General features: G+C 37.4%; 4 protein-coding genes, 1 long non-coding RNA gene and 1 pseudogene across 8 annotated transcripts; 3 read left to right on the forward strand and 3 right to left on the reverse strand.

Annotated features, from left to right (window-relative positions):
- The first annotated feature begins 35 nt into the window (after positions 1–35).
- On the forward strand, positions 36–1,415 carry LOC147927388 (uncharacterized). Its single transcript, XM_087487434.1, has 3 exons — positions 36–326; positions 519–707; positions 810–1,415. Exons 1-3 carry the CDS (start codon positions 36–38, stop codon positions 1,413–1,415), a joined length of 1,086 nt encoding a protein of 361 aa, XP_087343560.1.
- A 1,102-nt stretch (positions 1,416–2,517) lies between these two features.
- Positions 2,518–5,652, forward strand: LOC104773075 (protein NDL3-like). Its single transcript, XM_010497628.2, has 10 exons — positions 2,518–2,973; positions 3,739–3,838; positions 3,928–4,025; positions 4,133–4,221; positions 4,326–4,386; positions 4,488–4,574; positions 4,686–4,763; positions 4,844–4,900; positions 4,996–5,187; positions 5,292–5,652. The coding sequence occupies exons 1-10, from the start codon at positions 2,914–2,916 to the stop codon at positions 5,511–5,513; spliced, it is 1,044 nt and encodes a 347-aa protein (XP_010495930.2). The 5' UTR covers positions 2,518–2,913; the 3' UTR covers positions 5,514–5,652.
- LOC104773076 (K(+) efflux antiporter 4) lies at positions 5,612–10,543 on the reverse strand. Of its 3 annotated transcripts, none has more exons than XM_010497629.3 (20): positions 10,007–10,543; positions 9,673–9,716; positions 9,491–9,555; positions 9,305–9,368; positions 9,129–9,190; positions 8,947–9,022; positions 8,725–8,799; positions 8,511–8,582; positions 8,335–8,418; positions 8,155–8,223; positions 7,846–7,923; positions 7,603–7,691; positions 7,388–7,484; positions 7,255–7,308; positions 7,059–7,154; positions 6,756–6,944; positions 6,587–6,664; positions 6,380–6,424; positions 6,143–6,232; positions 5,612–6,066 (listed from the first exon to the last, which is right to left on the reverse strand). In XM_010497629.3, the coding sequence occupies exons 1-20, from the start codon at positions 10,278–10,280 to the stop codon at positions 5,983–5,985; spliced, it is 1,785 nt and encodes a 594-aa protein (XP_010495931.1). In that variant the 5' UTR covers positions 10,281–10,543; the 3' UTR covers positions 5,612–5,982. The 3 variants fall into 3 exon arrangements, 2 of the variants coding, with proteins under 2 accessions (XP_010495931.1, XP_087344104.1); XM_087487978.1 differs by having other exon boundaries at positions 9,491–9,575; positions 10,007–10,409; XR_015581965.1 differs by lacking the exon at positions 7,603–7,691 and having other exon boundaries at positions 7,388–7,581; positions 10,007–10,484.
- Positions 10,544–13,938: 3,395 nt separating this feature from the next.
- On the forward strand, positions 13,939–15,487 carry LOC104773072 (1-aminocyclopropane-1-carboxylate oxidase 1-like). The gene is made up of 3 exons (XM_010497627.3): positions 13,939–14,304; positions 14,388–14,608; positions 14,710–15,487. Exons 1-3 carry the CDS (start codon positions 14,179–14,181, stop codon positions 15,293–15,295), a joined length of 933 nt encoding a protein of 310 aa, XP_010495929.1. The 5' UTR covers positions 13,939–14,178; the 3' UTR covers positions 15,296–15,487.
- Positions 14,723–26,060, reverse strand: LOC104773074 (uncharacterized). Its single transcript, XR_015581968.1, has 3 exons — positions 25,895–26,060; positions 15,670–16,494; positions 14,723–15,563 (listed from the first exon to the last, which is right to left on the reverse strand). It is a non-coding gene; the product is annotated as an uncharacterized LOC104773074 (long non-coding RNA).
- On the reverse strand, positions 16,993–18,035 carry LOC104773073 (lectin-like protein At1g53080 pseudogene; annotated as a pseudogene). The gene has a single exon (XR_015581967.1). The product of XR_015581967.1 is annotated as a lectin-like protein At1g53080 pseudogene (transcript).
- Positions 26,061–26,085: the final 25 nt, after the last annotated feature.

Genomic DNA, 26,085 nt, shown 5'->3' on the forward strand with positions numbered 1-26,085 from the left:
GGCGAGGTCGATATTTTAGGAACAAACATCCCCTAATGGCCAAAAAAACATACTCCCCCTCGTTTGCTTGGCGGAGCATCTACTCAACAAAAAGTTTAGTGGAACGCGGGGCAAGGGTGGTGATAGGCTCTAGTTGTAATACTTCTGTATGGAGAGACCCTTGGATACCGGATAACCCACCGAGACCAGCTACTGGTCGTGGGAAAGAGTTACACCCTAATTTAATAGTTAACCATTTAATTAATCCAATTACAAAAGAATGGCATCTGCCTATTCTTGAGGAGTTCATGGATCCGGCGGACATCCTGATTATTCAGAGTATGACGGTCAGTCAATCTTTTAAATCGGATAGATTAATTTGGCATTTTACAAAAATAGGGAAATATTCGGTCAAATCGGGTTATTGGCTCGCACGGGATTTAATTAAGCAAGTTGAGTATGGACCGATGTGTACGGCTCTGAGGGCACAAGCCTAGAAACTGGAAGTTCCCCCGAAGATTCAACATTTTTTCTGGCAGATAGCTTCCGGTTCTCTTCCAGTGCTGGAACGGCTTGCCCATCAGGGTGTGCGGTGTGATACCATCTGTAAGCGATGTGATTCTGGGGTTGAATCTATAAATCATGCTCTTTTCGAGTGTCCTCATTCACGTAGGATTTGGGAGATGTCTCTAGTTTTACTACTTCCTGATGGATTCCCCTATGAATCCGTGTTTTCGAATTTAGACTTTATATTCTGGCGGACGTATTCTCAATTGGGAGTTCCGTATATTTGTTTCCGACTACTTTGTATTTTATGGTCAATTTGTAAGGATAGGAATAAAAAAGTTTTTGAGGAAACGGAGGCAGAGCCAATCGATGTTATTAATCAGGCAACTAATGATAAACTACTATGGGAGGAGGCCAAGTCTTTCTCCGTGGGAATCCAAGATCCTCCGGTTTCCCCGGAAACCCCGGAACCCTCTTTCTGTTGTCAGATTGATGGATCCTGGAAGGGTTTAGATCGTTTTATGGGGTTGGGTTGGTGGTACTGTAATGATGAGGACACGACTTTACTTCTGGGAGCACGTTGTGTTAGACGAAGCCCTTCACCCCTTCATTCGGAGTTACAAGCGTTGATTTGGACTATGGAGTCTCTCATGAATGCTGGTGTTAACTGTCAAACTTATGAGACGGATTGTGCAGAGCTTGTGGCGATTGTGCAGTCTCCAGATAAATGGCCCGCATTCTCCAACCTGCTAGATGTTTTCAGCCACTTCAGGTCACCTCTACCTGACTTCACTCTTACCAGGATTCAGCGTACGTCAAATGTGAGGGCAGATTGTCTTGCTCGTTCTTCGAGAACCTTAGTTTCAGACTTATCTTTTGTAAACTCTTATCCTCCGGTTTGGACAACCAACCTTGGAGTTATTTTCTAATTTAATGTTTGGTTAACAAACAAAAAAAATGATACGAGAATCAAAATTTAAAATCTTAACAAAATCTTCTAAATATAGTTATTAAAAATAATCAAGTTGTATACTTATATATAAAATCTTAATTTTTAAAATTCTGATTGGTTTATAAAATTTTTAAATTTATTAGTAATTTTCATCTATAATTAATTAGAGAGAAAATAATTTTCTTTTGGAAACTAAATATTATTTAAAAGATTTTATTAATTTAATATTAAAACTACATTTTTATTTGTATTTAAAAATAAATATTTGCATTAAGACCAGTAGCATGACAATGAAATTTTTTACCCTTTACAAGATTAGTTTCATATTAGCCTCTCACCACTTCACGCTTAGGTCGAAGTCTTTGTTTGAGCTTTGCGATGTATGCTCAACCATAATTTCAAGGATGTAGTTTTTCTCACATACTGCTCAAATTTGATGAAGATGATGTCTTCACCATCAAATTGGTTGGCCTTCTCAGCTTATCTCGAAAACATCAAGGTGGATATGGAGAAATTCTCAAGTTTCTCGTTGACTTTGATTTCAAGAAATGCAAATGTGTTTACGGATCGTTTGGCACGACAAATTCGTACCCAACTGCATGTGGTTAGTTATGTGAATAATTCTTTTCCTAATTGGTTAATCAGTTTTATTTGTTGTTAAAAAAAAGATTAGTTTCATACAAATTTTTCTTACTCTTTATTTTTTTTTGGGCTCGAAAATTTGACAAAATGTCCTCATAATAAAACTAAATCGTGAAGTGACCTTAGTGCAGTGGTAGGAGGTAAATCCATTTGTAGAAGGCACCATCACATCCGAGATTGAGTCCTGGCTCATACGAATATAGGAATTTGGCTAATGGGCCGGCCAGTTGTGGCCCAATGGTTGACAAAAAAAAAAAAAAAACTAAATCATGATTGCATAATTTTTTTTTTTCAGCATGATTACATAAAATTATGTTTAGGATGAATAAAGGGAACTGAATAAATAATGAAACGAAAAAGAAAAAAAAAGTGAGTAAATAAATAAACTGAGAAAATGATTAGGGGATAATAAAAACGGCGCCGTTTTGAAGATCGGTGCAAATCCAAAAAAAAAAAAACCAAAGAAAAAAGAAGGAAGAGTCATCGGCGTCGGTGGGAAGTGATTTTGATTAACCAACCGCTGGGCCATTAAAAGGGCAACGCGGCTTTGCTTATAAAAGACACAGACACAGACATCGAGACAGAGAGAAAGAAAGAGAGAGAGAGAGAGAGATATAGTAGTGGTCCATTCCATTGAAGAAGAAGACAAAGTGAAAGCCTAAAAGAGCCGTTGAAGCGTACTATCTAAGGCAATAATAATAAGGAGCCACAAGAGAAAGCTCAAGACTTTTATTGTGTTGTTATCTTCCAATTCCAGTTTCAAGATATAGATAGAGAGAGAGAGAGAGAGAGAGAGCAAGAATAGGCGCAGTCTTGAGGGGTTTCACAGGGCTATGGTGGGTTTAAACGACGACGTCTCAGTCGACATTGAAGAGATCTACAATGGTGGCAAGGTTTGTTTACTCTTTGACCTACCAAATTTACTTCCTTTCTCCCATTACTGTACCTGTCTTACTCTAAAGTTTGATACTTTTTGTGGTAATTAGAACTGTCACATTTCGTTTTCTCTCTTCTGGATTCTTAGCATCTAATCTCAGTGGGCAATTGAATTGAAATTAGCCATTGTCCTTAATTTCTTGAATCTTTTAGTAACTCTAGCTTCAGTTTCTTGATTGGAATCAAAATTTTGTCATATCGTGTTCTTGATTTTAGTTTTGTACAAGTTGGGAGATTACTTCATTGATACTTAAAAAAAGTTGTTTCACTTTGTCTTTATGGATGATGACCCTTTAAATTTTCATCTGAAATCTGCAAGTTGGGTGTTTCTTTTAATTTGATTCTTTCATAAGAGATTCCGTTGAAAAATGGTATCCTTTTTTTTTGTTCCATGATTGATATATAATGTCTGACTTTTTTAAGCCATAAGTTATCTCTTCTACTGATTTTTCTGAGTCTTTCACATGGGAGAATCTCTTCAGGGCCTTAATTTTTTTTGTTGTCTGGAACAAAGTTGGAATGTTCCTTTTCTTAGCTGTATGTGATTCAGAGAACAACAAAATAAATATAATATATATATTCTGGTTTCTAAATGTTGAGCTGAAACTGGATGAAAGCTAATGGTGTGCATTTTAGAATCGAGCCTGTGGCATTGTTTATTTTTGTCTAAACTTGGATATAGACTGGTTAATATATCTTGCTTATTTTCTTCTCTTTTGCAGGAGCATCATATCAAAACTTGCCATGGTTCAGTTTCAGCTGTAGTTTATGGAGATCAAGAGAAACCAGCGTTGATTACTTATCCAGATGTAGCACTAAACTGTAAGAGTTGGGAATATGCACTTAGTGCTTGATTTGTTTTCATTTGATAATCTGATTTTTGATTCTTGTGTGTGTTTTATGTCTGCTAGATTTGTCGTGTTTCCAAGGATTGTTTCTCTGCCCTGAAGCAGTGTCCTTACTGCTCCATAATTTCTGCATCTACCATATTAGTCCCCCAGGACATGAGGTTTGCAAAATTGATTGTCTTGAAACAGTTCATTAGTTTCTTTGTAACTACTTTGCTGTTTGCTCACGTTGTGTTGGGTTCCATCGTATCCACAAGAGTTTTTGCAGTTTGGAGCTGCTCCAGTTTGTTCCAATGATCCGTCGCCTTCTGTTGAGGACCTCGCAGACCAGATTCTTGAAGTATTGAACTTCTTTAGGTGAAGCTTGAATCATGTTTCGACTAGCTCTCACTCTAACTCTGGGCTATCGTAACAAGAATAATCCCGCTATTATCCTCTAAATATCTATATGTCTCTTGCAGCCTAGAGGCAGTAATGTGCATGGGGATAACTGCTGGTGCCTACATCCTTTCCTTGTTTGCTGTATGTACTCAGTGAGACCTTTTGAGGATTTATGTGTAGCTATATTCTCAGAACTTCATACAATATCTCATTACTTATCAGTGATTGTTTTATGGTTGCAGATTAAACATAAAGACCGAGTTTTGGGTTTGATTCTTATATCACCTCTATGCAAAGCGCCCTCATGGTCTGAATGGTTTTATTACAAGGTTTATTTTCCTTCACTTCCCATCATAGTTTATATGACTGTACAAAAGGGGAGTATCACACACTTTTTTCGCATCCAGACTAATAAGCCTATGTTAAAAATTATTATGCAGGTAGTGTCAAACTTGTTGTATTACTATGGCATGTCTGGGCTGTTAAAAGATATTTTCCTCCAACGGTACTTCAGTAAGGTAATCTTTCTGGTGATTCCTTGGTGGAAACCGGCGTAGACTCAATGGTTATCGATTAATCTTGTTTTTAATCGCAACAGGAAGCTCGTGGTAGCTCTGAAGTTCCAGAGCGGGATGTGGTACATCAATGCAGAAGAGTGAGTGCTAAACCTAGTAGTAGTTTCCAGATGATTTAACAGCTTTTCATCACCTTGGTAATAACGTTGTTGTATAATATAATATAATTATACAGCTGCTAGGTGAAAGACACAGGAGTAGTCTTATGCGGTTTCTGGAAGCAGTTAACAGGAGACATGACCTAACTGATGGATTGAGAAGTTTGAAATGCCGTACACTCATATTTGTTGGCGACCAATCTCCCTTCCACTCTGAAACTCTACACATGGTGACTGCATTGGACAGAAAATATAGTGCCTTAGTTGAGGTATGCGGTTTAACGTAAAAAATGTTGTGGTAGCTCTTAGCTTCTCTCCGTGAAGATTCAGGCTCTAAGATTCTTGAAACATGTATTTTTGTCTTAAATTGCAGGTGCAAGCTTGTGGATCAATGGTGACAGAAGAGCAACCACATGCGATGTTGATACCAATGGAGTTCTTTTTCATGGGGTTTGGATTGTATCGGCCTGGTCGGGTTAGCGATAGCCCCCGTAGTCCACTCAGTCCGTCATGTATTTCACCAGAGCTTCTTTCTCCAGAGAGTCTTGGTATAAAGCTAAAGCCAATAAAAACTCGGGTTCCCACGAAATGTTAAAGAAGAAACACACATTGATTCATTGTATTTTTCCTCTCATATTTGGTGTATCAATTCAAATATTCTTTTATTAAACTGTGTTTGTACTTTGTAATAGATTAGCTCAAAAACTCTTTATGTATAAAAGATAGTTTTAACTTTGTATGACTACAGTACGCTGAAGATGTTTCTTATTTTGTTTTTTAGAACGCATAAGAATAAAGAAAACAAACTAAAAAATAACCTCTTCCTACCTTCTTTACTCGAGAAAAAAGAATCCCAAAACATTAAACAAAAAAAAATGGAAGTGAAGTTACAAGTCTCTGTAATTATCTTCGTGTAGAGATTTTTTATACAGGGTTCCTCTTGGGGTTTCTTCTGATATCTCAATGCATCTATACATTTCGGAAGCTCCCATTCATTGCCTTTGCCTAGCTTGAGACCAAATGTGGCTTGATGTTTGCGTGTTATACTGAACATCATCAAAACTTCAAGAGTCGTGAAGAGAACCTTGGATCATCAGAGATATACGCTTTGCACTCTCTGAGTGATACAACTCTCCTTTGAAACCAATCTGTAAAGATATAAATGTTCAAAATCTACGTTTTGAGCCAAATCCATAGAGAAACAGATAGATGACTTGGAGTTACCTCGGTTGAGCTGTCGGGAGAGAACCACCGTAAGAGGACTCCTAAATGTACAACGGCTGGTATCAACTTGAATAGCAATGGCGTTGTTACCTGTTATATAATTTACTTTGAATAGTAACTACACAATATTGATTTCAAGTATGAGAAATCTACTGCTATTCATTGATAATCAACTTCCGTGTCAATATTCATTATGAAATTGAACTGGACCAAAGCGCAAAAGAAATAGATACGTACCAGGCTCAAGGCTGTTGTTCCAAGAAGCAGGAGGTACAATTTGCTCTGCAAAGAAACACAAAGCTCTTCATTACTATCACTCCACAGTCCACCCAAAGCAAATTATGAGAAAGCTATTATATGGTCATATACGGTCTGGAAGATATACGCTAACATATTACTAATGAAGCATTGAATTTATCAAAGAAGCATTTTTTAATTGCTTACCTCAATTAGGTGAAGATTAGATGCTCGACTTAGCAGAACAAAAGCAAATTCCCCAATCTGTGCAAGGGACATTCCAACCTATAGAAAAGAAAAGAAAAGTGTGAGGCCTCTTTCCACAAAAGTTTTGAATAATGTGAAAGCGGGAAAAAAAGAAGGGTTCACTTCTTACAAGTACTGCAGTTTTATTATTATATCCAAAGACTTTAACAACGATCGCAACTACCACGGTCTTTATCACTATCACAAGTAACACAGCTGCTAACAGAATGTCAACATGGTTCCACAAGAAGTGCATATGTATCAGCATGCCGATACTAGCAAGGAATAGCGCTGCAAAAAAATTGCGGATGGGTTCCACCTGTAAGGAGATAGAAGCGATCAGAACAGGTCTATTGGTAAAATCTTTGTACAATGGGCCATAGAAAAAGGGCAGAGACCCTCTCGTTCGAAAAAGTTAATCTCGAATTCCTACCTGCTCAAGAGTATGCTGAGCGAGATCAGTTGTAGAGATCATCACTCCTGCCGCAAAGGAACCCAACTCAAGACTTAGACCTAGCTTGTCACTACACTGAAGAAGCCAAAACGATACTGGATTTAAGAACTGACAAGTTGAGAGTCACCCATGTGCAAGCAGCCAATAGAAAGAAGAACAAAGGGATCAGACTAACCCAAGCGACAAGCAAGCAAAATGCTACAGCGGCCAACTGATAGAGCTCGTTAGTCTGTCAAAGATTGAAGAACGCTTAAGATGATAAACATTTCAAAGACGAAAACAGAAGCAAGTAAAAAAATTGTGTATACCTGAGAAGAGAGACTTGTCATAAGTTTTAGAAACCAAGGTACCCAGGTACGGGACAATACAAACAAAGCACCCAAAAAAGCAATCAAAATAGCCAACCTGGAAAGAAATCACCACCCGGTCACAAACTTGGTTTTATTAAACCTAACAAGTGAACAATGGAAGCAGGGTATTGTTGATATTTTCACAGAAATTCCTGGAAGAAAAAAATACATACGATTTAGCCATAGACAACACTCCTTGAAGGACACCAGATGTGCCACCAAGAACTGGCAGGAGAGCAAACAGCAAGCCCACAGCACAATCCTGGTTATTCTCGAAACAGTAAATTAAAGTTCTAATGAAAGTATTGTTGCATACAACATACTACTTGAGGTAATGGAGTGTTTAGAATAAGAGGGGGAAAAACATGCAATAATAATATTAGAGATGCTATTGTATTGAGAGTGATCTGGAATACCTGAAGAATAAGTGTTCCAACGGTTATCTGGCCATGTAGAGCACTTATGCTATTTCTTTCCATTAAAAATTTCAAAACCTGGTACAAAAATCATGGTGAGGTAATGAGAACATAAGAAGAACAATCAAGTCTTAAGAGCAATTTAGGAAAACATAACCCGCACAGTAAAGAAAAGGTAAAACACAGTAGAGAGTGAGCACAAGGGAAATATTATAGCAGAGTAGAACAAGGTCAAAAAATTTATTTACATGCAAGGCGTTTCACTACCACAAAAGTATGCAAAAGTACACAAAGGAAATTAGAATATACCACTGCTGTTGATGACATCGAAAGAAATGCGCCTACGAATATTCCTTCTGTTAGTTTACCGCCACATAACTGCAATGAAGAAACAGCCAAGTCAACCGAAGGTGCTCTATATTCATGATTCATACCACAAAAATCCTAATGACTCATTCTTAACTTGATCCCTACACATTTGGAACATACCGAGGCTGTTATTCCACTCAAGCACATGAACAAAAATATCTGAAGAAGACCTCCTGGAATAGCTACAGCACGAACCACACGAAGCTGTAACCAAAAATTACAATAACTGTCTCAAAAGTTTCAATCGATTCGAACAAAGAAACCTGACAAATATAAGTGGGTGGAAACATGCAAACCTTCGCTGCGGAAAATTCTAATCCTAAAGCAAAAAGGAGAAAGATAACACCAAACTGAGCTACTGTTTCAACCTGTGCTACACAAAAAAAATATAAATCAAGTCTTTGTCAACCATTTATATAACCAGGCAATCTGGTACTCATGAAAACTTTCAAATGTACGATGAAGACAACAAAAGAGGATCTTTGAAGTACTAAAGCTGTTGTAAGCTACCTGCACCATTTCACTAACAAAGCTTAACCCACCCGGTCCAATTACAGATCCTGCCAATAGATACCCAGTAATGACCTGCCATTGAAGTAGTGTAGAAATTAATCAACGTTTGATCAGTCAAAAGCTAGCAAAATCGTTTCTACAATGTTGGAAAGCTGAATAACCAATTCTAACAGAATAATATTGAAAGTTACAAGCTTTGCAAAGGCAGTGTGTACTAACCGGTTGACCAGCACAAGCAAAGGCAATTCCACCACAAGTAGCAGAAACAATGACGACGACCAAATCTGATATCAGCCTACAAATGTAACGTATTAAGAGAGACGTCCCAACAAAACACAGTTAGTTAGATACTTACAAATTATAATCGAATGAAGAACTTTTCTTACGAATGTTATACTTACCTTAAATCTAGCTGCAGTACAGGGTACTTGGATTTTGGATTGGACATTATAAAAACGTTGTCCTGGATAAAAATTACAGCAAAGTTACTTTACGCGAATACTTCTACACATGGCTCCATAAGTACATTCTTCATACAATATATAGTAGAAATGACTTAAGACTATCTAAAGATTACCTTCCTATCTATCAGTCTTGGAGTATCTTCTACGCCATTCTCGTTATCCAAATTAAAGAACGATCTAGAATAAAATCACTGTTATGTTATAGTTTTCTTTAACCAGTGAAACAAATGAAGACAACAGCGACTACTTGCACGAATCAAGTCCAAACAGGGTAAAAGTAAGCATCAGGAAAGACTCACTTCTCCTCCTTGGTCTTGGTTTCATTTTTCTTTGGCTTAACTCGAGCAACAGTCTCTAGAACAGCCTAATGAGCATAACAAATGGCTTAATCAAAAGAAAAGACAGAACTGAGTAGTCTGCTGATAGCAATAGGCCACAATGAAACAGGGGAAAACAAAGATTCAAAATTGCAGCTACCAACCTGCTGATCAGCAACACTGTTATTGAAGCTTCCTGGATCAGGAACTGCAAAAACAAAAGCATTTCAGAAAAACTGAAATGAGAAATCTATAAACCTAGAAAGATAGAACCTTTCCAATAGACGTGAGAGCACATAGAGAGAGAGAGAGAGAGAGAGAGAGAGAGAGAGAGAGAGACACTAGACCAATTATAGCTAAATCAATGATAAATCCCTAGTAGAGGAAGGATCAAAAAAACAAGCTGATCTCTGAGAACAAAAACCCTAGCTCTACACCAAACGTGAGAAATTGGAAAAATGCAGAACAACGAAAGATCTAGTAGAGAGAGAAAGAAACCTTCGTTCTGGTCATTCTCAGGAAACTCTTTCTCAAGTGCTCGATCGATCATATCAGCGAAACTATCTTCCTTAGGTTTGGCACTCGTCGCATTGGACTCAACGAAGGTACCATTGATCTCATCACGCTTAACAACTGAGCCAGTCTCGGTATCGTCGGAGTCGGCGGAAAAAGCAAGAGAGAAGAAACTACAGATCAGAAGAAGCGTAAGAAGCCTCATCGTTTTTCTCATAGAGAATTTGTCAGTGTTGTTGTTGTTGTTACACCGCCGCATCTCAGTGATTGTGGCGCGGCGGAGCGTTAGAGATAGAGAGAGAAAGAGATATAGAGAGAGAGATATATTCGTGTGCTTCTTCTAAAAACTTCTCTCTCTCTCTTTCCGGTGGTTGGAGAACGAGAAAGCAAAAAGATTGAGAGAGAGAGAGAGAGAGAGAGTGAAATTAAATTTAATTAATATTTTTTTGTTTAATTGTGATTTGTGAGTTAATTAAAAAAAATTATTTTAATCTGTAATTAGGCTCTGTTTGCTTAAGGGGCAAATGTTACATCTCCATAGATTACCGGATCTTTATTACACGCGCCTCCGTTAACGCGTGGTTCTGCGATTGATAACAAAGGTGATTTTTGCTGAATTTGCACATTAAATACTTATATATTATTTTTTTAATCAGGGTTGATTTGTTGTAACTTGTAATGCTTTGATCTCTTTTGGCTTCTTTATACCATCTCCAGGTTTCCTTATTTTTACCTCTAAAATAGAGCAATTCTATAATGGAGGTGACTTTTGTTATAATGGATACCTCTATTTTTTCCTCTAAAAATAATATTTCGTAGAAAATCTTTTTTTTATTTTACTATTAATATATTTTACTTATAAAAGTTGCAAACTAACCCATTTATTTTAGTATTTGTAAAACTTTCATAAAATTATGATATTATTTAAATTTTTAATATTCATAAATATTATTTAAATATCATATTTTATTAAAAGAAATACATTGCATCATATAAAAATAATATTATTGGTGGATCTGGAAGTAATTTACCAGAATATTAAATAATTAGTCTTTGTTGTATTAAAAATAATGTTATGGCATGAATAAAAAAACTAAAATATTTAAGTTATTTATATTTTATAAGATTTTATATAAATTTTCTTTTGCAAATAATAGTCTCAAATTTTAAAAATGTTTTTCTATACAAAAACCTTTCAATTTTTCTATACGAAAACCTTTAAAAATTTTAAACCAAAATATTAAAATTAGTCAAATTTAACTTTATAATCAATTATCCTATTAATATACTTCATTAAATTATTATTAAACTATTTAAATATATATTTTATTTATTTTGATCATAAATATAAAAGTGTTAAAAGTTCAAGGACCATTTTATAAATAAAAAAGTTCAACTCTATTATAGAGGAAAAAATAGAGTTCCTCTATATATAGAGGAAAAAAATAGAGATCTCTATTAAAGAGGTAGAAATAGAGATGGGTTGGAGTAGATTTTACTCTAAAATAGAGTTAAAAAGCAAATATAGAGGTGGGTTGGAGATGCCCTTAGTTTGGAGTACTTTTCACCAAATTCCCTTTTTTTTTATGCTTCTTAAATCAGCCAATTTTTTGGTTTTACCCAACTTCATTTGTCTGTATCGATCGATCAATATGTTAAAAAAAAATAGATAAAAAACCTCTATTTTGGTACGATTTTGAGATTTTAATTAATATAAATTCATTTAAATGCTCATTTTTGATAAAGATGTTCATTTTCGGACTTGGAAAATTCTGCAACAATTTTTGGAAAATAAAAGTTATCTATGAATGTGTGGAGAAAGAATATATATATACTGCTTCTTTTTATAGTGACTAATGAATGTTGCTATCATTATTTTTTTTTTTGGTTATGTAATTTTACTGTGTGACAAAGAATGTTGTTTTGTAATATTAATGCAACTAGATTAAATTTTATCTTCATTAATTCAGTTTATTGAGTAATAATACTTACATTGGTTAATTCTTACTTGGAAAAAATACATTGTAGTAAAATCAATAAATTTTAAAATAATTTAAAATATTATTAAACAATAATTATAATATAACAAAAAGTGTTAGAATTTGTGCTAATATCGTCAATGTATAATCATCGCGTGAATAGAATGTAGCGAAAAAAGGAAAAAGAAAAAAAATAGATCGAAACTATATATAATCAAAGTTTGGATTTAGAACTTTCATATCATTTTTGTGAGAATTTTACTACCATTTGATTGGCGGTAACTATGGAGATCGGTGCACCGACTCATGAGAGATTCAAGATTGCATCGAGGCATCAACTCGGAATTATCAATCTGAAGTTCTGAACCGTCGATTGTAAGGCATGAGTCAAAGATATTTGACAGTTTTTGCTATATTATATGATTTTTTTTATATAACATAATCCGCATCCTACGTTATGATCACCCACTTTAATTCTATTTAGGTTATAAGATTTCATTCTTTAAAGTTGCGTTTAAATTGACGTAAGAAAAGAGTGAAGTTTAGAAGTTGACCAAAAAAAAAGGTGAAGTACTTAAAGTTGTATGAAGGATATAGTCTTGATCGGGCAAAGACCATACTGATATAGAAAAGATCTTCAAATGGAAGAGAGACTCTTGGTGAAGTAGAAGCTTCAATATAATGAAGTTATTAAAACAATAGAGAAACTCTAAAAATGACCCTTAACTAATTCAAAAACATGAAAAATTTATACAAACGACCTTAGATATCTTGACAAGATCATATATATATATATATATATATATATACCCTTTTTGAATAATTCCAAAATGCTAAAAGTTGAATCATTCGTTGTAAAATCACAAATACACGTACGCATGTTAAAGATAGCTAGATAAAGTCCGTGTGTTCACAAACGATTAACCATCATTTACAATTATGTAACATATCAAAAATGTAATGACGTAACATATTAATAACACCAAAACAAAAAGATTCAATAACAGTTTGCCATATTCTCCCTCAGACTAGACGAACAAGTTAGGTCATAGATAACTGAAAACGTCTTTGTAAATAATTAGGTCTTGGCCCATTTAAGCTCTCTGAAGGACCGTCATGGTTGAATATGCTTACAAGTTACACCATGCACGAGTAAAAAGGATATTTGTGTCGGTGCTGATTTTTAGACTAGACTAACACAGATGATAATCCGGAATATTCGACGCTAAAAAAAGAAAAGAAAAGATAACATTCTTTAAACACTACTATCACAAATTCTTTATAAGAACAAAGAAGTAATAATATATGAAACTTATAAAAATATATATTCAAAACCGAGAGCGCCCATAGGAGGGGCCAGTTCTTTCGGTTAATTCCGCTTAGACCCACATTGATTTCTTTTCTATTGTCGGATGGAATATGGATGCCATCCATCAACCTGACTTATTGTAGCCAGTAGTAGTACTAAAATTCTGAATTATTTGGTTTTCTAGTACTCTTGAAGTGAACAGATTGAATATATACTTTACTTTTCCACAAATCTATTTTCACGTAAATCAAATCCTATAAAGCTTAAGGCAAGTAGGTTTCTTCATACCAAAAAGGGTCATATTATCAATTTTATTAGTTGTCTATAGCTCCTCTCTAAACACATCAACTTAACACATTTTTCTGTAACACTAATCACGCTTAGAAAAAAATTCAGTGGAAACAAAAACATAATAGAGACATCATAGGCTAGGTCCAGTGAATATGATATGAGTAGGGATAAGAAAAAAAACACTTTCCTTGTGAAGGAGAAAGAAAATTCACATTGATTATGTTGCAAGAAAACATAATGAACTGACCAAAAACACTTAAGAAATTATGAAAAATTTGAAAAAATAACTTTTGGTCACATGGTTGTATGGACTGAACTTGGACTTCTCTGCAATCCCTATTGTTCATTTTACATTTCCAAAGCAGATTCTTATACATTTTTCTAATTATTTAAATTGGTACTCAATCGAGTGAAAAGAATAGTATTGAAAGAAACTATTGTTTTTGCCTCCAAGTAGGCACATATGCCTCCTAGCACACAATACAGAACAGAGTTTCAACTCTTCACTCCATTGCCTATATATACTCTTTTCAGATTGCATTCAACCAATCCGTGTCTCAGAACAAAAATCAAAAGAGATGGTTTTTATCAAAGAGAGAGAGATGGAGATTCCAGTTATTGATTTTGGAGAATTGGATGGAGAGAACAGAACCAAGACCATGTCACTTCTTGATCATGCATGTGATAAGTGGGGCTTCTTCACGGTATGTTATATATCTTTATGCAAAAGCCAGTGTTTTCTTAGATGTGTCTACTGTATATCTTTAAAGAATTGGTGAATTTGCAGGTTGATAATCATGGGATTGATAAAGAGTTGATGGAGAAAGTGAAGCAGATGATTAACTCTCACTATGAGGAGCATCTGAAAGAGGAGTTTTACCAGTCAGAGATGGTCAAAGCTTTGAGTGAAGGCAAAACCTCAGATGCAGATTGGGAAAGCAGTTTCTTCATCTCGCACAAGCCAACTTCAAACATCTGCAAGATCCCAAACATTTCAGAGGAACTCAGGTAAAGTAACTAAGAAGTTAAATAGTTCCAAAGGCTTTACAACTTTACCTGTTTGCTCATTATACTAATCAATGTGAGAGGGGTGAAACTGAAAACTGCAGCAAGACGATGGATGAATATGTTTCGCAACTGCACAAGTTTGCAGAGAGTCTCTCCAAGCTCATGTGTGAGAATCTTGGTCTTGACGAGGAAGACATGATGAAGGCGTTTTCTGGTTCAAAAGGTCCAGCTTTTGGGACAAAAGTGGCTAAATACCCAGAATGCCCTCGTCCTGAGCTCATGAGAGGGCTGAGAGAACATACTGATGCTGGGGGAATCATATTACTCCTGCAGGATGATCAAGTGCCTGGTCTTGAGTTCTTTAAAGATGGCAAGTGGGTTCCTATACCGCCATCCAAGAACAACACCATTTTTGTCAATACCGGTGATCAAGTCGAGATACTGAGTAATGGGAGGTACAAGAGTGTTGTACACCGTGTAATGACAGTGAAGCAAGGAAGTAGACTGTCGATTGCTACGTTTTACAATCCGGCTGGTGATGCCATAATATCACCAGCTCCAAAGCTCTTGTATCCAAGTGGCTTCCGGTTTCAAGACTACCTGAAGCTTTATTCAACTACCAAGTTTGGAGACAAAAGCCCTAGACTTGAGACCATGAAGAACATAGAAAATGGGCATACAGCCTAGGAAGCATCTGTTCCCATAAAATTCTCCCATTTTTTGCTTAAAACTTGTCTTCTTCTTGTGTTTCCCTTTATAAAGAAAATAACAGCCATGTCTGATTCAGCTATACTAGTTTATTCCTGGGATGATCAGTTCACAAATATGTCACCACTCTCCCTGTTCCATTCAAAAGTAATATATTTTACTCTTATGCTCTTTTGACTACACAAGCCTTGATGACAACTTTGAAATCCTTAACCGAGCCCATCAGAAACTTGTTTGACCTCTATCCCTACATAACATAGCTCTTATATGTTTAATTGAAATTGTAAAGAGACATTGTGCTGCACAATTTGTGCATTAAGACCAATTTGAAACAAAATAACTCTACATATCACCTTGCAAATGAAGTTTTTGAACCCATCCTTCCTGAATGTCAGTGGGAACAACAACACCAGAACTCCTCAAGAACCAAAGTTAAGAGTCTAGCTGGGGCAACCAAGCTCTTCTTCCATCACGTTCACTTGACAAGTTCCAAACCAAAACTGAAGCAGACTCATCAAATTCCTCAAGAGTCCCTCACCGTACCCAAGCAAAGTTTCTTAATAGTGGAATTAATGTTCGTCTCTCTGATAGAACATCTTCTTTTCCACGAGCTCCCAACCTCTCGAGACTTTGTTGTAATCTCCTCATCAGAACCGGAATCCGAACAAGAAGCGGATTCGATAAACGAAACATGGTTAAAGGAAGACATAACGAAACAAGAAGGCCTAACATTATGAACAACAATGCCTTGAGAGTGAGCTGCATTGACAATCTCAACGATTTGTCTGAAAACGTGAAAACACTCAAACGCATCAACGGATCGGTCAGGATTGTCTAACCACTGACGCAAGCTAACATCTTCACATTCCAAAGCTCTCACAATAGAGCCATCATCAACAAGTTATCGTCTTTGTGTGAACCAAGTAAGCTTCTGACATAATCAATGTGAGACCGGTTTTCTCCAATGAGAACTTTACATAGATATAGCCCAGTTTCGCAATTTCAATATTAAGGCTTTTTAGGTTTCAAGACGTTTTCTGTTGGACCGTGACAATAGCCTTAGCCCTTGTACTCAATCCAAGCTTTGTATTTATCTCCACACACCACTACTCAACTTCATTTCCTTAAATAATCACCGGCTTACTTCCCTGGTTAGTCTTTAATCCAATATACATAACCTGCTTTCTCAAAAACCAAAAAATCACACATCAACAAACTTGTCTTCGAAGTTGTGTAAGAACTCAACAGCGAGGAGAATGAGATGGTTGTTGGGATATTACCTATCAAGAGCAACGATAAAATAAGAACGTTTAGGTAGCTCTACTTAAAATGCAACCTTTTCGTATTGTTTGAGATAAATCAGGATATACCAACAAATAACGAAATGAGTACTTTTCAAAGTTTCTTTGCATTATGCAAAAATATTTTTATGACAACTGAAAGAAAAAACAATCCGTTGTTATGAGAAGGAAAGAAGACAAAATCGAGACCGTGGCCAGGGTGTTTAGGATTTGCATTTTGTTTTTCTAATGAGCAAAATGTGGCGGCCAATGTATCTTCTAAAAACATGAGGTACAAAATTAAGATATTTTATGTTAGACTAGATCAAACAGGTTCGACTGGACATATTCTTTTTATATTTTCTATTAAGTCAAATGAAAATTAATAAATTTTAATTTAAATCAATAAATTTTTGTTTATTTATAATATTAAACCACATTTGAATAAATACAGGAGAGAAAAAAAAAATAATAATTTTCAAACTGGTGACAAAGATAACAAAACTACAAAAGCAAGATGTAAATCAAACCAATCAAGACCAAAATAAAATAAAATCAAAAACCAAACAAAATTAATTGATTTTGGTGGTATTCTCAAAACTCCAGCTCCAAATGTCGTGACGCTCGATGCCACGATCCATCGAACCGGCGAAACCGGTATATATTGTCTCAAGAACCACCTCCAAGAGATCAACTTGTGTTTCGATCAATGGCCTCTTTGGTTTTTTTAAATGCGCAAGTGTGAGCGTTACAGTAACCTTATTGTCCTTGTATTCGATCCAAGCCTTGTAGTTATCCCCACTACTAAACTTCACTTCCTTAAACGATCATTGATTCTTCCCTCCGGTTTTTGTCTGAATCCAATACCCAGCTTTCTCAGAGACCTTTTAGTTAACAGAGTTAATATTAATACCAACATGATTATCATTAATATCGCCAAAACGTTTGTCTTGGAAGACATCAAACTCGACGGCAAAGAGATGGTTATTAGGATTGCTATTGGTCGTGCGGTTAACTAGACCGAGGAAGCCAGAGGTTGAGTCTTTGTCGTAGTTTACGGTTGGGACCACGATGAAGGCGAGACCATGACCAGGGTTGTTAGGGTTTGACCGGCGAGGAGTGATGGAGAAAGTGAAAGATGTTTTGAAAGAGTAAACAGAAGAAGAAGAAGAAGAAAACGTGTTGTTGGATGCTTTGAATGGGATTAGATCCGTGTAAAGGCCTTGAATGTGTGAGAATGGAATATTGTCAAGGGTCATGGAAATGAAAAGAGCTCCGGACCGGCTCATGCCATCGGCTGCTGGTCCAAGCTCGGCATATCCGATGAAGACTAGATTTGTTCCGTCGAAGTTGTTGAAGTTGAATTTGGAGGCGGAAATGGTTTCAGAGCTTGATAAAGCTATGAACAGAGCAATGAAACATAATTTTTGGATTTACATTACTTGTGTTGTGTTTGATTTTGGTATATTATGGTAAGGGAAGGTTGTGTGTATATATATATGGTGGCAAGAGCCATCCACATTGACTTTTCAAACATATAAAGTGGTCAATTTAGATAATGCAACCTCGGACACATAAAAGACTCATTATTTTATTTTTCAGTTTAGCACTATATATTTATTTAGTAGTTTCAATCATGTCAAAAGACAAGTTTTATAACAAAACAAAAGTAGAATTCAGATGACATATGGAATATGAATGACTGAAAAAAGGTTTTGGCAAATAAAATTGGTGGACTGAGAGATGAGTGGTGCTCTACCGCTAGGATGGTGCGGGATGGTGGAGTGACGGACTCAATGGGTATGGATTGAACATATACTGAAACTGAATGATGGATCACATCTTCTTGGTTGTATGAAGAACGCAGTGAATTATTACCATTATGTATCCTCCAAACAAACAATTGTATAAAGTGGACAGTGTTAATCTCCCCAAGCAATTTATCCTTCTTCTGCTGAACATTACCAAAAACTTCTTTGTTCCAGTTCATCAGCGTCTCCTGCAACCGCTTGAGAGCTACTAGAATATCAATATCGCTATTCCAAGAGTTAGCTAGCAGCTCTCTGAAACTCGAGTGCAATCGAGTGCAACAACCACGCTGCTTCAAATCTGAAGGGAAGTTTTGTTGGATCCAACCTCACCTCCGATGAAAACTTCACAAGCAAAGGCGCATGATCGGAGGCTAAAAAACGTAGGTGTTGCACCATTGCCTCCTGCCATTTCAACCGAGCATGTGCACAACACATAACACGATCGAGTCTCTTAGCCACAGCAAACCGCTCCTCTTGTCCTCTTCTCCAAGTGAACTTGTTCCCTTGAACCCCATGTCGATCAGAGAGAGATCATTACTCCACTCTCCAAAAGCTAAAGAATCCGATGACAGGCAGCCATTGCCACCCGACCGCTCGTCCAACCGGAGAATTGTGTGAAAATCTCCTCCTATCACCACAGAACCCTCTGCCCCTTTCACCGCATCTCCCAGTCTACCCCACAACCCACTACTCCTGCTCGCCGTAGGTGTAGCATAGACCACAATCCAATTAACTGAATCCAATCCATTAACAACATTTGCATGAATGAACTGGTATGTAGATTCGACAATACTCACATCCCCAATCCCAATCCGCCACAGGAGCCAAAGCCCCTCACTCAGTCCCACCGCATCCACCCGGAAAGAGTTCTCGAACCCTAAGCCGTGACAAATGCGTCCTACTTGATCACCACCGGCGTGAGTTTCAAAGACCGCCAACATATCCACATGAAACTTCTTCAATAAATATCGAACTGATCGTCTAAACTAGGGTTTATTTGCCCTCTGACAATTCCACAAGATGCAATTCATCCTTACTCTGCAATAAAAGAACAGAACTACCGGGAAACCCGTTAATCCAACCAAGCAATCCCTCCGCTCTCTGTCGACGCATTCTGGGCAACAATCCCCATATCCATGGGCAGGGAGTTCGAGACCAACTCATCTGCCCCCAAAACCTGTCACCCCGGCTCCTCACCATCATGATACTATTCAACCGCCCACGAATACAAACCTCCTGATCTCCCAACATTCCCCAACTCCACTCTCATCTGTTTTCCCGAGGCAGATAGTTCACTCTGACCCCTTAGTGGACCATAGACAAGCCCCCTTGTAGATCTTGCAGATTTTGAATAAGTGGGCTTTCGCCCATTAGCCTCAGATTGCTTCTTCACAGGCCTTTTGTCTCTTGCCACTTCCCGCGCCTGAATTTCATGCTCCGTAACCCCAAAAATCATCCCCTTTCCTTGAGCACCACTCTTTCCATTCATCAATTGATTTGGAGTATGCATATTTTCATTATTCACTCTTGGAGGATCAACTACTTGCCTTATCTCCTCTCCATCAATATTTTCCCACAAATTACCAAAAGTATTTGATACCGTAATCAATGTGGAGTCCTTCACCGCCAAAGGAACCGGCGGTCAATACCACCGCTACTTGACACCGCACTCATCGAGGATTTCTGTAACACCACTATCCCGGTATTCAGATTGAGCTGATTACCGAGGATTAATGATGGGATAGGCCGTGGTTCAAGAACTGGTCGAGTGTGTTGGGGAGTCCGTGTTAACTGTTTTGGTGGGAACGGTTAGCGACATATATTAATAATGTGCGTGCTAGCATGCACGATAATTGGCGGTAACGGTTATTGGCGTAAGAAAACACGCGGATCTGCCTTAAGTGGTAGTTACTGGGAGGAATGTGTATTTAAGAAATTCTGCGTGTCCTTCTTGGACACGGACGGGAGACGACAATTCTATTCGTGAGTTTAGACGCAAGAGAAAGAGAAACACTGAGAGAAATAAGAGATTTAGAGAGGATGGTCGAGTTCTGGGGAGCGGTTATCGATAGTCTGTTCCATGATCGGATTATGTATGTCTTGCGATTCGGTATGTCCACCGGATATCGAGATGCACGATCGATGTGTGGGATTGGCATGCGGGAATGGAGATCTAGCCCGAGTAAGTGATGGTATTCTGGTTGATCGAATCAAATTCGATGTTATCAGGAGTACATGGTGTACGAGCATCTTATGGTTCGAGTGTATCCGGCAGTTACCAGAGGACCGAACGATAACTAACAGATCTGTATACGTGGACGAGTGATCTGTCACGAATTACGATGTTTGGTGGTACGCGGTACGCATCACCGAGAGTGGTGGTACGCAGTACCGGACTCTGTTAGTGTGGTACACGATACACAACACCGAGAGTGGTGGTACGCAATACCAAACTCTGATGGTGGTGGTACACGGTACGTATCACCGAGAGTAGTGGTACGCGGTACCGGATTTTGTTAGTGGGGGTAAGCAGTACGTATCACCGAGCATGGTGGTACACGATACCAGATTCAGTTAGAGTGGTACGCGGAACGCGTTACCAAGAGTCAACGATGTCTTGTTGGTTCCATTTCATGATCTCGAAGTTTGTTCGGTGTGATGTGGATTCTGGACATCTCTCTCATCGGGCTAGTTATGTTGGGATGGTTGGCTACGTGACTAGGCTCTGAGGAGAGATGTTGGATGAAACATCTGTAGCCGATGCGCCGAAATTTCTGGTTCGGAAGTCAGTGTAGAGACGTGCGAGGAGCCATGCGTATTAGAGTGCGCACCGGGAGCGTCCGAGGTACGAGTCTGCTTCCTTGAAAGGCTAAGTTTATCAGAATTTTATTGTCCAGCGAGGCTCAGTGTATTATGTGCGTCATGCGGCCGAGGATTTTGGAAACCGGGTCGGGACATTTCAATTTGGTATCAGAGCGCGGTCGGCTCTAGGACAAAGTCTAGAATGAAAATTTAGCTTGTCTAGATCGATAGGAGACGGGAACTGCAAAGGAAAGTCATTGGTGATCTGCAAAGGTACATGATCCGAGAGGTGATTGAGTATAAGCCGATCGAGTAAGGTTTTCTGATGCGCAAGAGTATCTGTTCGGTGGTCTATGTCTGGAAAAGAGTTAAGTGTTGGAATGTAATTCCATCAAACGCCGAATTCGAGGATGAATTCAATCTAAGTGGGGGAGAATTATAACACCCCTATCCTGGTATTCTGGTTGGGCTGATTACCAAAGATTAATGATGAGAAAGGCCGTGGTTCAAGAACTAGTCGAGTGTGTTAGGGAGTCCGCGTTAACTGTTTTGACAGGAACGGTTAGCGACATATATTAATAATGCACGTGCTAGCATACGCGATAATTGGCGAAAACGGTTATTGGCGTAATAAAACATGCGGATCTGACTTAAGTGACGGTTACTGGGATAAATGCATATTTAAGAAATTATGTGGGTCCTTCTTGGATACGGACGGGAGACGATAGTTCTGTTCGCGAGTTTAGACGCGAAAGAAAGAGAAACACCGAGAGAAATCCGATATTTAGAGAGGATGGTCGAGTCTCAGGAGTGGTTATCGATAGTCTGTTCGATGATCGGATTCTGTATGTCTTGCGATTTGGTATGTCCACCGGTTATCGAGATGCACAATCGATGTGTGGGATCAGCGTGTGGGAATGGAGATCCAGCCCGAGTCAGTGATGGTACGCTGGTTGAGCGAGTCAGAGTCAATGTGTTCGGGAGTACGTTGTGTATGAGCATCTGATGGTTCGAGTGTATCCGGCAGTTACCTGAGGATCAAACAATAGTTGACAGATCTGTATGCGTGGACGAGTGATCTATCACGGATTATGATGTTCGGTGGTATGCGGCACCGAGAGTGGTGGTAAGCGGTACCAGACTCTATTAGTGTGTTACACGGTACGCATCACCGAGAGTGGTGGTATGCAGTACCGTACTCTGTTGGTGGTAGTACGCGGTACGCATTACCGAGAGTGGTGATACGCGGTACGAGATTCTGTTAATGGGGGTATGCGGTTCGCATCACCGAGCGTGGTAGTACGCGGTACCGGATTCTGTTAGAGTGGTACGCAAAACGTGTTATCGAGTCAGTGATGTTCTGTTGGTTCCGCTGGATGATCTGGAAATCTGTTCGGTGTGATGTGGGGATGGTTGGCTGAGTGACTAGACTCCGAGTGATGCACCGGGATGCACGCGTTATCGAGAGTCAGTGATGTTCTGTTGGTTCCGTTGGATGATCTGGAAGTCTGTTCGGTGTGATGTGGTAGTAATGCACCGGGATGCACCGGGATACCCATCAAAATGGATCTGAGGTAGTAATGCACCGGGATGTTTGTGATCCGGACCCAAACAGGGGTGGTGACAATCTCATCAGTCAGCGGATTAAACTCCGGTACCCAAGCCTGCACCATGAGATAGCTCCCAAAAACTCTCCATGGTCCCCCAAATAGTGCATCCAAGTATTCCTCCTCCCTCTCAAAACATACCATAAAAATTTGGCGAGGCAAGTCCATCAAGAGGAACATTGCACCATTTGGTTTCCACAACTCCCGTAGCTTTCGACTAGACACCGCTATCGAGACATGACGTCCAAGGACCTTGACAATCATACAATTTTTCCATAATAGCTTCATCACCGCCAAGACTTCCTCTCCAATAGTAACCACTGGTTCACCGTCTATTCCGTTCGGGAACTCCAACACCAATCTTTCCGAGACAAAATCATCCGCCAAAACTTCCTCCTGAATAGGTACCTGCCCCCCACCGTTACAGCAAACAACCCTCAACACCCACGACTAAGACTTATCTGGCAGATCTCCTGGCGGTCTCCCCCCCAAAATCCACCATAGTCGCGTCCTGATCACCTCCCGAAAAAACCCAAGAATCATCCATTTTTCTCTTCCATGGAGTTTTTGTATTACTAAGTGAATTTTGTATTTGGTAATGCTCACAGTTAATTTTTATTTTCAATATCTCTAAAAGCAGGGAGCTTATTAACATTAAAATAATAATAAATTAATTATGAAAAAGAAATGAGAGTGAAGGGAGGTTATGATTTTTCCCTTTAAATATGGTGTATATCTTAACATCATTCAATTTTATTCATCACTAAATAAATAAGAAAATTAAAATCAAATAAATTATATTGCCATTATAGATGCTCTAATTCTCTATAATTACAGTAGGATATTTATATTATAATTGCTGGAAAAAAAATTTATATTATAATTAGGTGCAATGAATCTTAGATTGATTGATATCTAGTATACTAACTATTTAATAAATTAACATAAAAGACATAGACAGTCCATGATAGACCATTTTTTATTTTTATTTTAATAAAACTATGTTATATTATGATTTTTTTTCCCTTTAAATATGGTATATAACTCATCATGTTTTGGTCCGATCTTTTAATAGAAGATGAAACTTTTCAAAACTAACCAGGTATTTGCCACCACTCCTAATACGAATACACCTCTCTATTTATATTTGATAATTTGATTTGGTTTAGTTAGTTGAATAGCATTCAAGTTATGGGTTCGATCGTGAAAAAGTATTATTCTTTAAAAAACACGATTAAAGTCATGTCTTATCCTCCATACGCATAACCAGATCATACACATTCATGGACCCTTAAACTAGTATAATCTAGGATAAACACAGAAGAATAAATATTCCTAAGAAAGACTTTACCACCCTTAACTATGCAAAAACCATGAAGCAGCATTCAAGATGGTGTCATCCAAAGAAAAGAATGATCGAAAGAAAATTAGACAACCAACCGAAATGTAGCAAACTCTTAATGTTCTAGAATAGTAAGAAACAGAGAAGTCATTAATAAAGCATTACACATTTAGTAGACACAAAGAGCAGAGACTCATTAGCCACATGCCTATAGTGGGGATGATAAAACTGTATGTCAATTACAGAACTGTATTTTACACAAAAACATAACTAACAGAGAAAAGTAAGATTCGTTGCACTTTCTAAATGGATACACTAGTGATTCAATGGAGCTCAAAGCTCCATCAAGTGGTAAAGATTAAGTGACTAAAGAATAGACACTAGTGTCATAACACATATATTTACCATCAATGTATCGTAAACAAATCAAATCAAGGCAATGGGTATACTTGTAGAATGTAGGACAATAATAATCAGTGTATGATGCACAATTCGAGAATGTCATTTTGTATGTTTAAGCCAATCACCAAGAGTTTAGAGCGTGACATATACAAGCAAGAGATCTTATGATACATACATGCACAAAAGCAGAGATAATAAGTATAAAGTTAAGTCAATCTACCACAGTAAATAATCTGAGAATCAAAACGCAAAAGTCACAAATGCATCATCCAAAGACAATCTGACAACTAACCAAAATGCAAGAACTATGATCACCAGACATCTTATAATGTAACACAAAGCAAAAACAATTACAGAGGACACTGGTAATTGACAAAACCAAAATTGAAAATAGAAGTGTCTATTTCAAACAAACAAACAATATTTCCTTTCTTAAGAGATTACAGATGGAATAAAAAAAATGAAATAGATAAGAACATACACATGAATAGTAGCTTCGTTTCTTAGAAACGTACAGAAAATGACTCTTATAGTCTTATACAATGTTCTATACTACTAACTCATTGCATTACTTTGCCGTATGACAAACTAAAAACTCGACTTTGAACATATCTATATCTGTACTAGAAGAAATTTCAAGTCTAACAACTAATATAGCAAACTATGGTTCCTAGAACCGATACAAAATATTAGACATAGAACACAATTAGTATACTAAATTCTGATTTGACATCAGTCATAGAAAAGTGTTATTGAAACAAAAAGCATGGTAGGAAAATCAAGAAAGATCAATTGCACATTCTAGTAATTCAACAGATTCCAAGCTCCAGCAACTCAATAAGACTAAGATTAGACACTAGTAACCATAAGAGAGATATTTTCAATCATTCATATAGCTCCAACAACTCAATAAGACTAAGATTAGACTCTAGTTAAACTCAAGCAACGTGTACAATCTGTTAATCATCAGTTAATGATGCAGAATACCAAAATATTAATCAACAAGGGTTTAGAGGATAGCGCAAAACATATACATTTGAGATTCAAGAAAACTACTACAAGTAACAAGATGCATACATTTCATAGAATGAAAACCTTATGTTACATGGAAGCACCAAAACAGAGATAATAAGTATTTTATACACAATGTAATGTTCCAAAATAAATTCTACCTTTTATCTTAGACAACAGTAAATACTACCATTATACACAAATGATGCATACATTTAAAATGTCATTAATCACCAAGGGTTTTAACTTTTAAGCATAAAACAGGCGACTAAAAAAGAGAACCTATGATACTTACAAGCACCAAAACAGAGATAAGCATATACCTGTTCAAGAAGTCTGCTACACTTGGAATCTCCTCAACGCCTTCAGAAGAATATAACCTGCCCAAAATTAAAATTAGTTAGTCTTCATTTAATGGAAATGCTTGATACTTACCTCATTTTTTGAAGCTATTGATCATCTTTTGTATCCAATAAATCAACAAGTCTTAACCACTCCATTGTTGTCATTGTCA

This window comes from Camelina sativa, chromosome 15 (genome assembly GCF_030686135.1).
Source record: "Camelina sativa cultivar CO46 ecotype springtype chromosome 15, ASM3068613v1".
Lineage (NCBI taxonomy): Eukaryota > Viridiplantae > Streptophyta > Magnoliopsida > Brassicales > Brassicaceae > Camelina > Camelina sativa.

Excerpts from the sequence above, each read along its gene's own strand:
- LOC104773076 (XM_010497629.3), bottom strand. The coding sequence starts at position 10,280 with ATGCGGCGGTGTAACAACAACAACAACACTGACAAATTCTCTATGAGA. Across the intron at positions 9,717-10,006 it reads TGAGAATGACCAGAACGAAG|TTCCTGATCCAGGAAGCTTC; the intron begins GTTTCTTTCTCT and ends TTGTTTTTGCAG. Across the intron at positions 8,419-8,510 it reads TAGAATTTTCCGCAGCGAAG|CTTCGTGTGGTTCGTGCTGT; the intron begins GTTTGCATGTTT and ends TTTTGGTTACAG.
- LOC104773072 (XM_010497627.3), top strand. The coding sequence starts at position 14,179 with ATGGTTTTTATCAAAGAGAGAGAGATGGAGATTCCAGTTATTGATTTT. Across the intron at positions 14,305-14,387 it reads ATAAGTGGGGCTTCTTCACG|GTTGATAATCATGGGATTGA; the intron begins GTATGTTATATA and ends GTGAATTTGCAG. Across the intron at positions 14,609-14,709 it reads AACATTTCAGAGGAACTCAG|CAAGACGATGGATGAATATG; the intron begins GTAAAGTAACTA and ends TGAAAACTGCAG.
- LOC147927388 (XM_087487434.1), top strand. The coding sequence starts at position 36 with ATGGCCAAAAAAACATACTCCCCCTCGTTTGCTTGGCGGAGCATCTAC. Across the intron at positions 327-518 it reads TGATTATTCAGAGTATGACG|ATAGCTTCCGGTTCTCTTCC; the intron begins GTCAGTCAATCT and ends TTTTTCTGGCAG. Across the intron at positions 708-809 it reads ATGGATTCCCCTATGAATCC|GATAGGAATAAAAAAGTTTT; the intron begins GTGTTTTCGAAT and ends TCAATTTGTAAG.
- LOC104773075 (XM_010497628.2), top strand. The coding sequence starts at position 2,914 with ATGGTGGGTTTAAACGACGACGTCTCAGTCGACATTGAAGAGATCTAC. Across the intron at positions 3,839-3,927 it reads TCCAGATGTAGCACTAAACT|ATTTGTCGTGTTTCCAAGGA; the intron begins GTAAGAGTTGGG and ends TATGTCTGCTAG. Across the intron at positions 4,222-4,325 it reads GAAGTATTGAACTTCTTTAG|CCTAGAGGCAGTAATGTGCA; the intron begins GTGAAGCTTGAA and ends TGTCTCTTGCAG.